Raw genomic sequence first — 13,966 nt, 5'->3', positions numbered from 1 at the left:
TGTGCGACGCCGACTATTTAATTTCGTCGCGCCAATTTAACGACCGGTCGTTTAGTGTCGACGACCGGTCTTTTTTGCACAGATTCTAATTTTTTTTTTAAACTTCCAACCTTATTATGCGCGACGACAATATCCGTCCCCCAAAGTATGATTTCGTGACGACAACAATTGATGTCCGTCGCGCAAATTTAAAGACCGGTCGTTTAGTTTCGACGACCGGTCGTTTTTCCACAGATTCTAATTTTTTTTTTAACTTCCAACCTTATTATGCGCGACCAATATTTTCGTCCCGCAAAGTGTGATTGTGCGACGCGGACCAAATGTTCGTCTCGCAAAGTCAACGACCGGTGTGTAGACGACCGGTCGTTTTTTGACAGATTGTAATTGGCTGATTACCACTTATAACATCTGTTCAGTTTTGAATCCATAACTTCTTAACCATATGTCCAAATTTCATGTTATTTATACGGTTGGATTCATCACAGAAAAACAAAGAACGTAAAGCGGACCAAAAGTCAAAAACAGTTACGAAAATGAACAGAATTCAATAAAAGAAACGAAAAACGTTGCAAACACGTTACAAAGTTCCCCACATATATTGAAGGTTTGGATATACATTCCACAAATATTCGAACAATATTCAAACAAATATTTAAGGTTTGGATAATCATTTAATATGTTTTACATGGCAAGTCGCAAATATTTTACATTATTCATCATCTGAACTATAATAATCTTCGTTTTCGTCGCTATGATCACTGTCGGTCTCCCAATCATCCTCCTCATCTTCCTCCTCCTCCTCCTCCTCCTCCTCCTCCTCCTCAAGTACATCATCATCATTGTTCGGGCCCACGGTTGGATCGTATCGCGGAAGATAACCGAGGTCAATTGTAATTGACTGAATCGGTATTTCTCTTGGAGACACTCCTTCAAGCTGAAAAGGTTCCTGTACGACAATTGTATCTCGAAGTGTTTGTGCATCATGTTCCATGGAAGATTCGAAACGTTGGTCAGCAACGTCGACGTCGTTGTCAGATGGGTCTAGTTCTGGTATAGCATACACATTCCTCTGACCCATCTGCTGAACCACTTTCCACCCGCTCCCTGCTTTAGGGTCATCTAGATAGACAATCTGTTTTGCCATGGTTGCCAAAATGTAAGGGTCGTCATCATACCAAGTTCTGCTCATGTTCACAGATAATAACCCATGATCGATTTTAATACTTCCCTGCCTATTTTGGTTCGTATCAAACCATCGACACTTAAACATGATCACTTGGTATCGGTCTTTGTAAAGCAATTGCACGACAGTGGTGAGTTTGCCATAGAAATCAATGTCTGTACTTTCGCCTCCACCTGGAACATGGACACCGCTGTTTTGCGTACACAACTTGTCATCTCGTGCACTCACCAAAAACTTGACGCCGTTAACATGGCAACCCGAGAACAATTCAGCCCGAAGTGGGCCGAATGCTAAGTTATATAACTCTTCACTGTAAGTGGGGGAATTCTCTGATTTCAACTTGGTCACCTAATATTATTAAAAAAAAAATTCAATAGCATGGAAATGTTAGTTTGACAATTTCAAATACTACAATATATAGGTCAATTACAAAATACTTATAACTTACATATTGCAAGAACCATTTTGGAAATAATTCACGGTGTTTCTTGGAATACAAATGTGATGGATGTTCTCGCTTCATCATCTCTTCATGCTCATCTAAGTATGCCATTATCTCATCACAATTGTTCAATACGAACCAATGAGCTACCTCCATATCTTTCCTGGAAAATGACTCCCCTTGTACAAGATCTCCAAAGGATCGTGCGCTTTGAGAAAAAACAGAAAGTTGCTCATTTCTCACACCTTCGTCATTATTGCGCTGACGTCGATTGAAAGCCTTGTCCACATCTTTTAAATACATTCCACAGAAAGTCAGCGCCTCATATTGAACCCAAGCCTCTACAATTGATCCTTCGGGCTTCGCTCTGTTGCGTACGCTTCTTTTCAGCTCTCCGAGAAGCCTGCCAAAATATAATGAAAAGATGAAAATCAGGAAGTAGCAAGAATACGAACCAATGATGCATACAGAAATGATGCCAAGTTATATACCTTTCTATAGGATACATCCAGCGATAGTTGACTGGACCCCCAAGCAATGCCTCTTCTGGCAAGTGAACCATCACGTGGATCATACTTGTGAAGAAAGCCGGAGGGAATATAATCTCAAACTTGCATAGGACTTGGACAATGTCATCGCGCAACTGATGAATGTCTGTCTTTTGCAATGTCTTTGCCGTCAGTTGGGAAAAAAATATGGACAACAATATGATTGGCTTGACTACATCTTCCGGCAACAGGTGTCGAATCCCAACAGGAAGTAGGCGTTGCATAAACACATGGCAGTCATGACTCTTGAGTCCGGTAAATTTACCCTCGTCAACATTCACGCAACGTGCGATATTAGAAGCATACCCATCAAGAAACTTTACAGACGACACAAATTGTAGAAACTCTTTTTTGTCATTCGGTTTCATGGAAAAAAACGCAAGATCCCTTATAGCTTTATCATTGCCCCTTTTCAGCCATAAACCCCTTCGTATGCCCATTCTTTCTAAATCAAGACGACCTTTTATCGTGTCCTTTGTCTTGTCCTTGATATCTAGAATCGTTCCCATCAATGTGTCAAACACATTTTTCTCAACATGCATAACGTCGAGATTGTGCCTCAATTTTAGTTTCGACCAATATGGGAGCTCAAAAAACATAGACTTGTGCGTCCAGTTCATATGTGTAGCAGGTCTGGTTCGACTAACAGTTTTCCCGAACGGAGCAAAATCCAAATGGTTAAGCTGATCCAAGATCTGATCACCGGACGATTCTCTAGGTCTTGCACGATGCTCTTTGTTCCCGTCGAACTCTTTATCCTTTTCCCGCCACTCGTGATCCCATGGCAACCATCTTCGATGCCCAAGGTAACACACTTTTCCAGCGTGCCAACCAGAAGTCACATCTTCCTTGCATACAGGACATGCCATATAACCCTTTGCGCTCCATCCCGACACCATTGCATATGCGGGAAAATCATTCACAGTCCACATAACTGCCGCTCTCAAAGTGAACATCTTCCCAGTGGATTTATCGTACGTGCGCACACCGTTTGTCCATAAATCCTTGAGCTCATCAACCAACGGCCTTAAGTACACATCGATTGACCTGCCAGGATCCTCATTTATCAAAACAGTCATCATCATGTACTCTTTTTTCATGCATTTCCAAGGCGGCAAATTATATGGGAATACGAAAATCGGCCAAGTACTGTGATGTTGGTTTAGAACCCCGTACGGATTGAATCCGTCAGTGGCAAGTCCCAGCCTAACATTTCGGGGATCAGCAGCAAACTCGGGGAACGTTCGATCGAACTCTTTCCATGCCTCCCCATCTGCAGGATGCCGCATCACATCGTCGTCTACCCGTTTTTCCTTATGCCATCTCATGTCTGTGGCAGTATGCGTCGACATATACAATCGCTGCAATCTTGGTTTCAGGGGCAGATAACGCATGACTTTTTGTGGAACCTTAGTCATTCTATTCTGAGACTTCTGTTTGAACCTCGACTCATTGCATATAGGGCATGTATCCAATGATTCATACTCTTTGTAGAATAACATGCAATTGTTTTTGTAAGCGTGGATTTTTTCATAACCCAATCCAAGACCACTCAACATCTTCTGCGCCTGTCTGTGGTCTTTCGGCAAACAATTGTCCGTCGGAAGCATTCTCTTGAAAACCCCCAAAAAGTAATCGAAACTCAGGTTCGACATACGGTACTTTACTTTTCCATGCATTAGCTCCACAATGGCCGTCAGAACGGAAAAGCTCTCGCACCCCGGATATAACTCTTGGTTAGCATTTCTTAACAGTTTTTCATACTGTTCAAACTCTGCACTATCCGTTGGTGTAGGCACATCATCTTCCCCTTGCTGATTGCTGCTCGTCGATGCAAATGGAAAAGCATCATTTATAATATCCATGACTTGTTCATTAGGTTCCACAATAGGTTCAACATTGTCCACTCTTGTGGCCCTTGAAGACGAAGCAATGTCTAATTGTTCCCCGTGATGGTTCCAAGTGCTGTATGTCTCAATCATTCCATTCCTTACTAAATGAAATCGAACAGTTTCAATTGTCTCCCACAACATGTTGTTACACTTCCTACAAGGACACCGAATTCTAGTTGCACCCGGGTTGTGTGACCGTGCAAAGTGAATAAAGTCCTCGATTCCATCCAAGTATTCGTCTGCGCACCTGTTAGGGTTCTGTATCCACCTTATGCTCATAATTCCTGGAACCACAATCACAATACAACAATCATGTTGTATTCTTACAAAATCATAACGTCACCTTATGCCTCCGGTAAGGGCCCTATCCCATTCGGAAATGCATAGTCATGTCACGTAATTTACAACTACATGAGATTAGATTTCGACGTGGATGAATTTCGGCAGCATCTCGGTACAGTTCTTGAGGCGTGCCGTAGATATAAAATACCTACGTACCACCCGAAGAACGTACCGAGATGACACCGAAATCTCCACAATCGAAACCTAATCCTGTAGCTGTAAACTACGTGACACGACTATGCATTTCCAAACTGTCCAAAGTATGGGACAATTCAAGAATTAATTGGACCGTAGTCGTGGTTTACCCACCCATGCGCGGTCCAACTAACCTCGAACGGGAACTAAGCTTTACAAAAAAAAAATGTATGAACTTAATTTCAATTAACTTCGTACATCAACGTGCATAACTGAACAACATAATATAAATATAATTTCACAACACAATTTAAACATAATGTAATTAATTTTATATAATACCTTCGCAATCGTTCTCCACCAATCGCTAATCACATATAATATCCCTATATACAACGAAATTAATGGCGTTAGTATGAATTTACAGTAATATTTTTACACTAACGACAAAAAATACATAATCAATGAACTTACCGGAGGCAGAAATAGTTTAACTCATAAACGAAATGGGATTGATGCGTTTGCTTGGCATATGACGTTCGAGATAGAGGGAGAGAGTGGCTGAGGCAAGCTGCAATTTTTTTGCAGTTTGCCTCTGCCATGACTGAAACTGAATAAGTAATAAACGACGATTTTGCGCGACGGATGTATATTTTCGTCGCGCAAAACCGCAAGACATTGCGCGACAAATAACAATTTTCGTCGCATATTGTTCGACGCGCAAACGTATTTGCCGTCCCGCAAAATTCTTTCCCCGGCGCGCATGGTGATGCCGACATCCATTTTTGCACGACGGATTAAACATTAACCGTCGCGCATATATCCGTCGCTCAAATACAAATCGTCGTCGCGCAAGAATACAATGCATTCGCGCGACGATTATATCGTCGCGCAACGTTCGTTGCGCAATCATTTTGCGCCAAAGCGATAAACCCGCGGCTTTTTTCCCGCTGTTTTTTTGCGCAACGACGAAAATTGTGTTTGTCGCGCATTACACCCTAGCGCGACTAGAATTTCCGTCACTATTTGTTTCCCGCTATTTATTATGCGCGACGTATTATTTTGTTGTCGCGCTAAACATCATTGTGCGACGAATATATCATCGTCGCGCAAATAGTTGTCGCGCAAACGTGTTCATTTATACCATTTGAATATTTTGTCCCATTTCTAGATCTCTGAATATTTGTTATTTGCGATTTTTGGGGTATACAATCTCACAGTATATACAAACACGTTTAACTGTTGGATCGTTGAAAATAGTTTTGTAGAGTTGAATGAACACTTTTTAGTTTCAAAACATATTTCGCGCTGTTCTCTTTGTAGGGAAATTGATAACCCTGAAATTTATTCGTATGGAGGTTGATAACCATACAAAAAGATTCTCCTCAACCATTCCCATAATTAAAAGGGTATGAATGATGATCTTCACTAAAATCAATGAAAAACATATGATTTAGATGGCAAAATTAAAATTAAGGCTTAGGATTAATGGTTTTGTATATCGTACCTTGCGCGACGGATAGTGTTTTGTTGCGCAAAGATGTCATTTGCGACGAGTTTAGTCGTCGCGCAAGAATTAGGCGCCAGAATATTTGTTCGCGGTTTTTTCCCCTTGTTTTACGCGACGGTCGTTTTTCTGTCGCGCAAAGTTGTTTTGCGCGATGAAATGTATTGGTCGCTCTATTTTGCGCTACGCATATGATTGTCCATCACGCGATGACCTTTTATACGACGAAATTTGTTCGTCGCGCTATTTTGCGCTACGCATATGAGTGTCCGTCGCGCGAGGATCTTTTATGCGACGAAAGTTCTTCGTCGCTCTTGTTTGCGCTACCCATATGATTATCCGTCGCGCGATGATATTTTATGCGACGATTTGTCCTTCGTCGCGCAAACTATCGTCGCGCAAATAGAAAAATGTAGTAGTGTGAGCAGAAATGCGTGACCGGAAGTGCTCTTACGATCATCTATATCACCTCCATAGTCACTGTCTGTGTACCCAACAAAAACAGAACCATCTTCCCTTTTATAAAACACACCATAGTCAATTGTCCCCTTTACATACCTGAGAATTCTCTTTGCTGCATTGAGATGCATTTCAGTTGGCTTTTCCATATATCGGCTCACAAGACTCACTGCATACATGATGTCAGGCCTCGTGTATGTTAAGTACATTAGACTCCCAATTATCTGTTTATAGAAAGTGCTGTCAACCTCCTTTCCACCTTTGTCTTTGCATAGCTTTAAGCCGTGTTCAGCTGGAGTTCCAAATGGCTTGCAGTCATCCATCTGAAACCTTTTAAGAATATCCTGCGCATATTTTTTCTGGTAGATGAAATTACCAGCCGTAGTTTGAATGACTTCCAATCGAAGAAAATAGTGCATTAATCCCAGATCAGTCATTACAAACTCCATCATCATAGACTTCTTGAATTCATCAAACATATTAGCATCATTTCCAGTGAATATCAAGTCATCAACATACAAGCATACCATGAGTATTTTACCTCCTTCCTCAGTCTTAACATAAAGCGTGTGCTCAAAAGGACATTTGTGAAATCCAAGCTTAGCAAAGTGAGCATCTATGCGACTGTACCAAGCTCGAGGTGCTTGTTTCAATCCATAGAGTGCTTTCTTCAGTTTGAACACCTTCTCTTCTTCTCCTTTTCTCTCATAACCAGGTGGTTGATCAATATATACCTCCTCTTGCAGGTTGCCATGCAAGAATGCGGACTTCACGTCTAACTGAAAAATTGACCAGGAATTTTGGGCTGCAAGAGAAATCACTAACCTGATTGTGTCATGCCTCGCAACTGGGGCAAACACCTCTTTGTAATCAATGCCATGTTTCTGCTTGTAGCCCTTAGCTACCAAACGAGCTTTGTGCTTGTCAACTTCACCTTTTTCATTCAACTTTGTTCTAAATACCCATTTAACACCAATGGTTTTCTTTCCCTTTGGAAGATCAGTTAACTCCCAAGTTTGATTCTTCTCAATGGACTTGATTTCATTGTCCATTGCTTCCCTCCATTTCTCCTCTTTAACAGCCTCAGTATATGTAATTGGATCACTGTCCACAAGTAATGCAAAGTGAGCATTTTCATCATCAGAACTTGAATAACTTACATCATAGTCCATCATCCATGCTGGCCTCTTCCTTGAGTTTTCATCTCTCAGATTGTATCTCTCTTCTTCAAACTGTTGAGATGACTGATCTTCAGGTTGAGGTGGCTGCTGGGCTTGAGTGTCAGGAGCTGCTGCTACCTCTTCATTGTCTGAATCATCATTGACTGGAATTTGTTGTTGAACCGATCTGTTCTCAGACCAATTCCACATAGTATCTTCATCAAATATCACATCCCTGCTTTTCACTATCTTCTTTGTAACTGGATTGTACAGTTTATATGCTTTTGAGACTTCACTTACACCAAGAAAAACACATTTTTCACTTTTGTCATCCAACTTCTTTCTTTTCTCATCAGGGATGTGTGCATATGCTATGCACCCAAACACCCTAAAGTGATCAACAGCAGGCTTCAATCCACTCCAAGCTTCTTGAGGAGTCATATTCTTAACAGAAAATGTGAGACTTCTGTTTAAGATGTGAACTGACCATAGCACAGCTTCAGGCCAAAAATTCTTGGGAATTCTTCCTTTGACTAGCAGACTTCGAACCATGTTGAGAATGGTGCGATTTTTCCTCTCACTTACACCATTTTGTTGTGGTGTATAGGCAGTAGTCAACTGTCTCTTGATGCCTTTCTCTTTGCAAAATGCCTCAAACTCCTTCGAACAATACTCTCCCCCACAGTCAGTTCTTAGTGTTTTAATCTTCTTTTCTGATTCATTTTCAACTAGAGCTTTGAAGCTTTTGAATGCTTCAAATGCTTCTGATTTTTCCTGCAAGAAATAGATCCAAGTCTTTCTACTAAAATCATCAGTAAAGGAGATGAAATATTTCTTGTTACCATTTGAGATGGGATTTATTGGTCCACATAAATCAGAGTGAACCATCTCCAGGATTGATTGAGCCCTTGCTGCCTTGCCACTAGGAAAAGAGTCTCTTTTGTGCTTCCCAGTGATGCATTCTTCACACACCTTTGATGGAGGAGTTATCTCAGGTAAGCCAGTGACCATCCCTTTCTGGTGAAGTGTTCTCAAGCCATTAAAATTCAAATGGCCATATCTGTAGTGCCATCTCCATGGGTCATCTTCTTTGGCAAACAAACAAGCCTGCACAGTCTTGATTTTCAAAGGAAACAATCTGTTGGAAGACATTTTTACAACAGCAATGGAACCCCTTTTTGGATCGTATACTTCACACTCTCCTTTATAGATAGTAATCCTGTAACCTTTATCTTGTAGTTGACCAGCACTCAGCAAATTTGTCTTCAAATCAGGAATATAAAAAACATTTGAAATAGTTTCAATAAAGTCATTTTTGGTTCTGATTTGAATATCTCCCTTACCCATCACTTTCACTGTTGATTTGTCACCAAAACTTACTACCGTGTAAAAGCTTTCATCCAAATTGATAAAGGAAGACTTACATCCACTCATGTGATTGCTGCAGCCTGTGTCCACATACCATGTCTCCTGATCAGTTTCTGTCAGTGCATGAAAAGCCATCAAAAGTGTCTCTTCCTCTTTCTTTTTCTCCACAAAGTGTGACTTTTCTCCTTTTTCTTTTGGTAACTTCGTATAGCACTCATTCTTGTAGTGCCCAAAATTTCCACATCTATAGCACTCCACTTTTGACTTATCAAAGTGATATGCTCCTTTTTCTTCAGAGTCATCATCTCTTTTGAAACCATGAGATGACTTGCTATCATCTCTATGTCCAGACCGTCCACCACCTCGATGACCACGACCACCTCTTCCTCTACCACGTCCACCTCTTCCACGACCTCTTCCTCCTCTAGAACTTGAGGGCTCAGAAAAAGTGGAAGCTTTTAGAGCTGTTTGTTCTTCACTGGCAGTGGTGCGGTTAAGTCTTTGTTCATGCACTAACAAAGAGCTTTGTAGTTCATCAACTCGTAACTCAGCAACATTCTTTGCCTCCTCAATTGAACAGACAATGTAGTCAAATTTTGGAGTCAATGATCTCATAATCTTCTCCACAACTTTGACTTCTTCCATGGTGCCACCATTGGATCTCATCTTGCTTGCTATTCCCAGGGTTCTAGCAAAGAAATCAGTGATGGACTCTCCTGATTTCATTTGTAGATTTTCAAAATCCCTTGTTAGAGTTTGAAGCACTGCACGCTTCACCCTATCTGACCCTTCATATTTCTTCTTCAAAGAATCCCATATTTGTTTGGAGGTCTCCTTCTCGAGTATAGTCTCCAGGATGGATCTATCAAGTGCCTGAAAAAGGTAATTTTTCACCTTCAAGTTCTTCAGCTTCTGTTCAGCAACCCTCTTTTGTTGTTGTTCAGTCAACACAACTCCCTCTGCTGGGGCGTCAATTCCTGATTCCACAAGATTCCAGTACTCCTTTGACCTGAGAAAATTCTCCATCAGCATGCTCCAATGGTCGTAATGACCATCAAATCGTGGAATCGCTGGTTGAACATAACTCTCAGTGGCTTTGTCAGTTGCCATTGTTTCTTGCTGCTGCAAGACACAATCTTTCACTTTTTTCAAGTTTGTTCAGACCCAGAAGGGGCTTTGATACCAAATGTTAAAAACTGAAATTAACTTTAACGTAAAGGATGCTTGAACAGAGTATTTCGCAGTGTTGAAAATACTGCAGTTTTCCTCTCTTATATATATGAAAAACAAAGCTTACAAAAAATAACAATCTCCACAATAACCACTAACACAACAACAGCAGATTTTGTGGAGTTCAACTACCTTAAGCAACGGAAGCAAATTTGAACGTGGTAAACAGACTAAACCACAACTTCTATATTCTAGGACTCCAGCTTGACTTGGTCTCTTCATGGCCATGTCAGCTTTATTTAATTAAAACTAATTAAACTTAACAACTTTTAACAAGCCCGCGGCTCAGGTGGGAACATCTTGTTGCGAACCTCTATTTGGGGCTCCATCTCAGCCATTGAAGTGATTTCAACGGCTGAAGAGAAAAAACAAGCTCACACTAGAATCGGGTACGCTGCAGCTTCTCTTTTGCCGCTCGCGCCTTTTTTGGTTCATTCCTTACGCCATTTAATTATTTTATGAATTATAACTACAAACCCCCAAATCTCACAACACAAATACCCAAAAGGTCATAACTCCACCCAAAAACCAGATTAAAGAGAAAAATTGTTTTCATTTGTGCAAAATCTCACGACCCAAAATCTCTAAACTCCATTTCTCAACTTCTCAAATACCCATTTCTCAACTTCTCTGTGATCGAGTGTTGCCTCTGATATCAAAACCCTTTCTAGTCGCGCATTCCTTCCTTCCTCCTTCCTAATCGAGTGTTGCCTATGACATCAAAGAATCATCAGCGGTTTGTCCAAAATTAGCTGTCTCGACATCTGCATTTCTGAACTTCTCCCAAATCGACTTCTTATCTTTCAAAAGAAGCATCAGCCATTTCTATGGTAAGTGAACTGCAGCGAAAGCGAAATTTAAGAACTCTAAGATTATATTCCATCTGCCAACTTGTTGTAACTCTTCCTCTCATCAATTTTATCGCTAAATGGAGTTTATGGATATGGGTGTGTTTATCATAGTGTGAGTAGCGTTGATATGCGTATGTGTTGATCATATTGTGAGTATTATGGACATAGGTATCCGATTCTGTATCTGAATGTGTTGATAATAATGTGAGTAGTATGTATATGGGTATCATTTTTGTATCTTGCCAATAGGTGAGTAGTATGGATTTGGGTATCAGATTCTGTATTTGAATGTGTGGGTATCATTTTTGTATCTTGCTAATAGGTGAGTAGTATGGATTTGGGTACCAGATTTTGTATATAAATGCGTGGGTATTATTTTTGCATCTGGATAATAGGTGAGTAGTATGGATTTGGGTATCAGATTCTGTATTTGAAGGTGTTGATAATAGTGCGAATAGTATGGATATGGGTATCATTTTTGTATCTTTCTAGTAGGTGAGTAGTATGGATTTGGGTACCAGATTCTATATATGAATTGTTGAAAACAGTGAGTAGTATGGATTTATGAATTACTCATGCCTGAAATCTTTGTATTACTTTCAGTTCTCCTTTAGTATCCTAGCATGAAGACAACTATGCTAAGTTCAGTGTATACTGATGCTGCCATATGTTCCTCCCTATAAATTTCATTCATAGTGCCATGAATTCATCCTAACTGTTTTCTATTTGCTTTCTTTTCTACAGAGAAGCGTTGTTGACCAGCTAAAATCTGGGTTGGAAAATATACAGTAGGAGTAGGAAATCAAGGCCTAGCTGTTCAGAGTCCATTTATCCCCTTTCCACTGATCATTTCGGAACTCATTTATATCTCAAGGTACCATATATATATATATATTAGATATTTGATATGTATGTGTGTTTTACACCAGAGGCTAGAGGTTAAGAAAATGTCAAAAAATAACAAAGGCCAGTGCTTAATAATAATAATTCACACCAGAGGCCAGAGCTTTCTCTGTTTTCTTCATTTTAATAAGGGCGCTCAGATAGAGTTCCAATTTTGTTATGATGTAATGGATGCAGGACACTAATTTTCCCTTGTCAATTGCAATCCACCAAGCCAAACGTGTAGCTATATAAGTTGTTCTTTATCCACTATAGTGAATGAAATTACATGATATGCCATTGGTTATAAATGGAAAAATTCATACATAACATCCCTAAAATTCTGTTTTCTCCTCCATTTGTGCTCCATGAATCCAAAACTTTTTGTATTTAATTAATGGTATAGATATGGAAACCATATTTTTCAAACCCTAAAGAGCTAGAACGATTGAGTCATTTTTTTCTACATGTCTTACAGGTATGAGTTTTTCATTATGTATAGTACGTTATTCATATTTATTTTTTTGTAGAGTTCTTTGTCATGTATCCATGTTGCAGTATATCTACCATGAAGTAGGTCCTTACCTGTATTAGAGGTACATTGTTTCCAACTTTACCTGTTGGTTGGTATTGGGTTCAATAGGTATTTACCTGAAGTCGAGGCACATCAAATAGGTAATTTAATGTACCTAACATATAGGTTGCAAGAGTGAAACAGTGTAAAGCTAGGAACACCAACTCACGTTATACATTTTCATAATTTAATGAATACAATTATAAGGAAACTTTGGAATAAATCCAAATTAAATATGATAATTAATAGCCTGCAATAAGTATCTTATTTTGCCATTTTAAACCTTAGGGACATAACAGGAACGAAAAATTGGAATAAAAAAGGGGCAAATATATAAATATGACTTAAGACATCGAAAAAGGATCGATATGTTTGTGCATCCACTCCAGCATGCATGTGTGCAGTGTCAAGAATTTCTGTATTTATGTATTTATGTATTACATTGTAATGACTTTTTGTGGATGATTGAAAATATAGTTTGTTTGGTTTGAGACATAAGTGCAATGTATATATACAGTATAGTTTATAGTTTATATGTTTGATTGGGTGGATGTGTATTTTAGGACTAATGGTAGTTTGGAAAATATGGTAATAAATTTTAGATTTGATGCCTAGAGAGAGTGCCTAGAAAGGTGCAGTAGGAAACTATTACAATGCCAAGGATGGTTGTGACTTGTGGATGCCATTTATATTTTATGAAAAAAATACTCTTAAGTCTGAACCGTCCACCATCTATAAACAATTAAGTCCCATAATAGTGTGGATGTGTATCTGAATCTGTTGATAATAGTGTGAGTAGTATGGATATGGGTATAAATTTTGTATGTTTATGTGATCATAGTGTGAGTAGTATGGATATGGGTATGATTCCTGTATCTGAATGTGTTGATAATAGTGTGAATAGTATGGATTTTGGTATCATATGAGCATCTGAATGTGTTGATTGTAGTGTGAGCAGTATCGATATGGGTATCAAATTATGTATATGAATTTGTTGATAACAATGCCAGTAGTATAGATATGGGTATCATATGAGTATATTAATGTGTTGATTATAGTGTGAGTAGTATGAATTTGGATATCATATTAGTATCTTAATGTGTTGATTGTAGTGTGAGTAGTATAGATATGGGTAGATATTAACTTGGGTAAATGGTGTATGTTGCAGGTATAAAATGGAATATGGGTTTGAACTTTGTTTTCCAGAATCAAAGGTGTATTCGACGATGGTGAATAATTTGTGGGCGTCAAGTACTGTACTGTCTAATTTTACGTTGCAGTTCAATGATGAACATACGAGAAGATTTAGAGGGTCCTGCTTTGGGCACTTGATGGACCTAGATAAAATTCAATTTAGTGGTCAAATGGTGCATGGTCTGGCCCTTCGCCGTGT

General features: G+C 39.4%; 1 protein-coding gene across 1 annotated transcript; it reads right to left on the bottom strand.

Moving 5' to 3' along the window:
- Positions 1–2,056: 2,056 nt before the first annotated feature.
- LOC148296328 (uncharacterized) lies at positions 2,057–3,462 on the bottom strand. The gene is made up of 2 exons (XM_088248485.1): positions 2,237–3,462; positions 2,057–2,120 (listed from the first exon to the last, which is right to left on the bottom strand). Exons 1-2 carry the CDS (start codon positions 3,460–3,462, stop codon positions 2,057–2,059), a joined length of 1,290 nt encoding a protein of 429 aa, XP_088104611.1.
- Positions 3,463–13,966: the final 10,504 nt, after the last annotated feature.

This window comes from Prunus avium, chromosome 2 (assembly GCF_965620075.1).
Source record: "Prunus avium chromosome 2, drPruAviu1.hap1.1, whole genome shotgun sequence".
NCBI classification, from domain to species: Eukaryota; Viridiplantae; Streptophyta; class Magnoliopsida; order Rosales; family Rosaceae; genus Prunus; species Prunus avium.
Note: the sequence above shows the minus strand (reverse complement) of the source record. Positions and strands in the feature narration are given on the sequence as shown.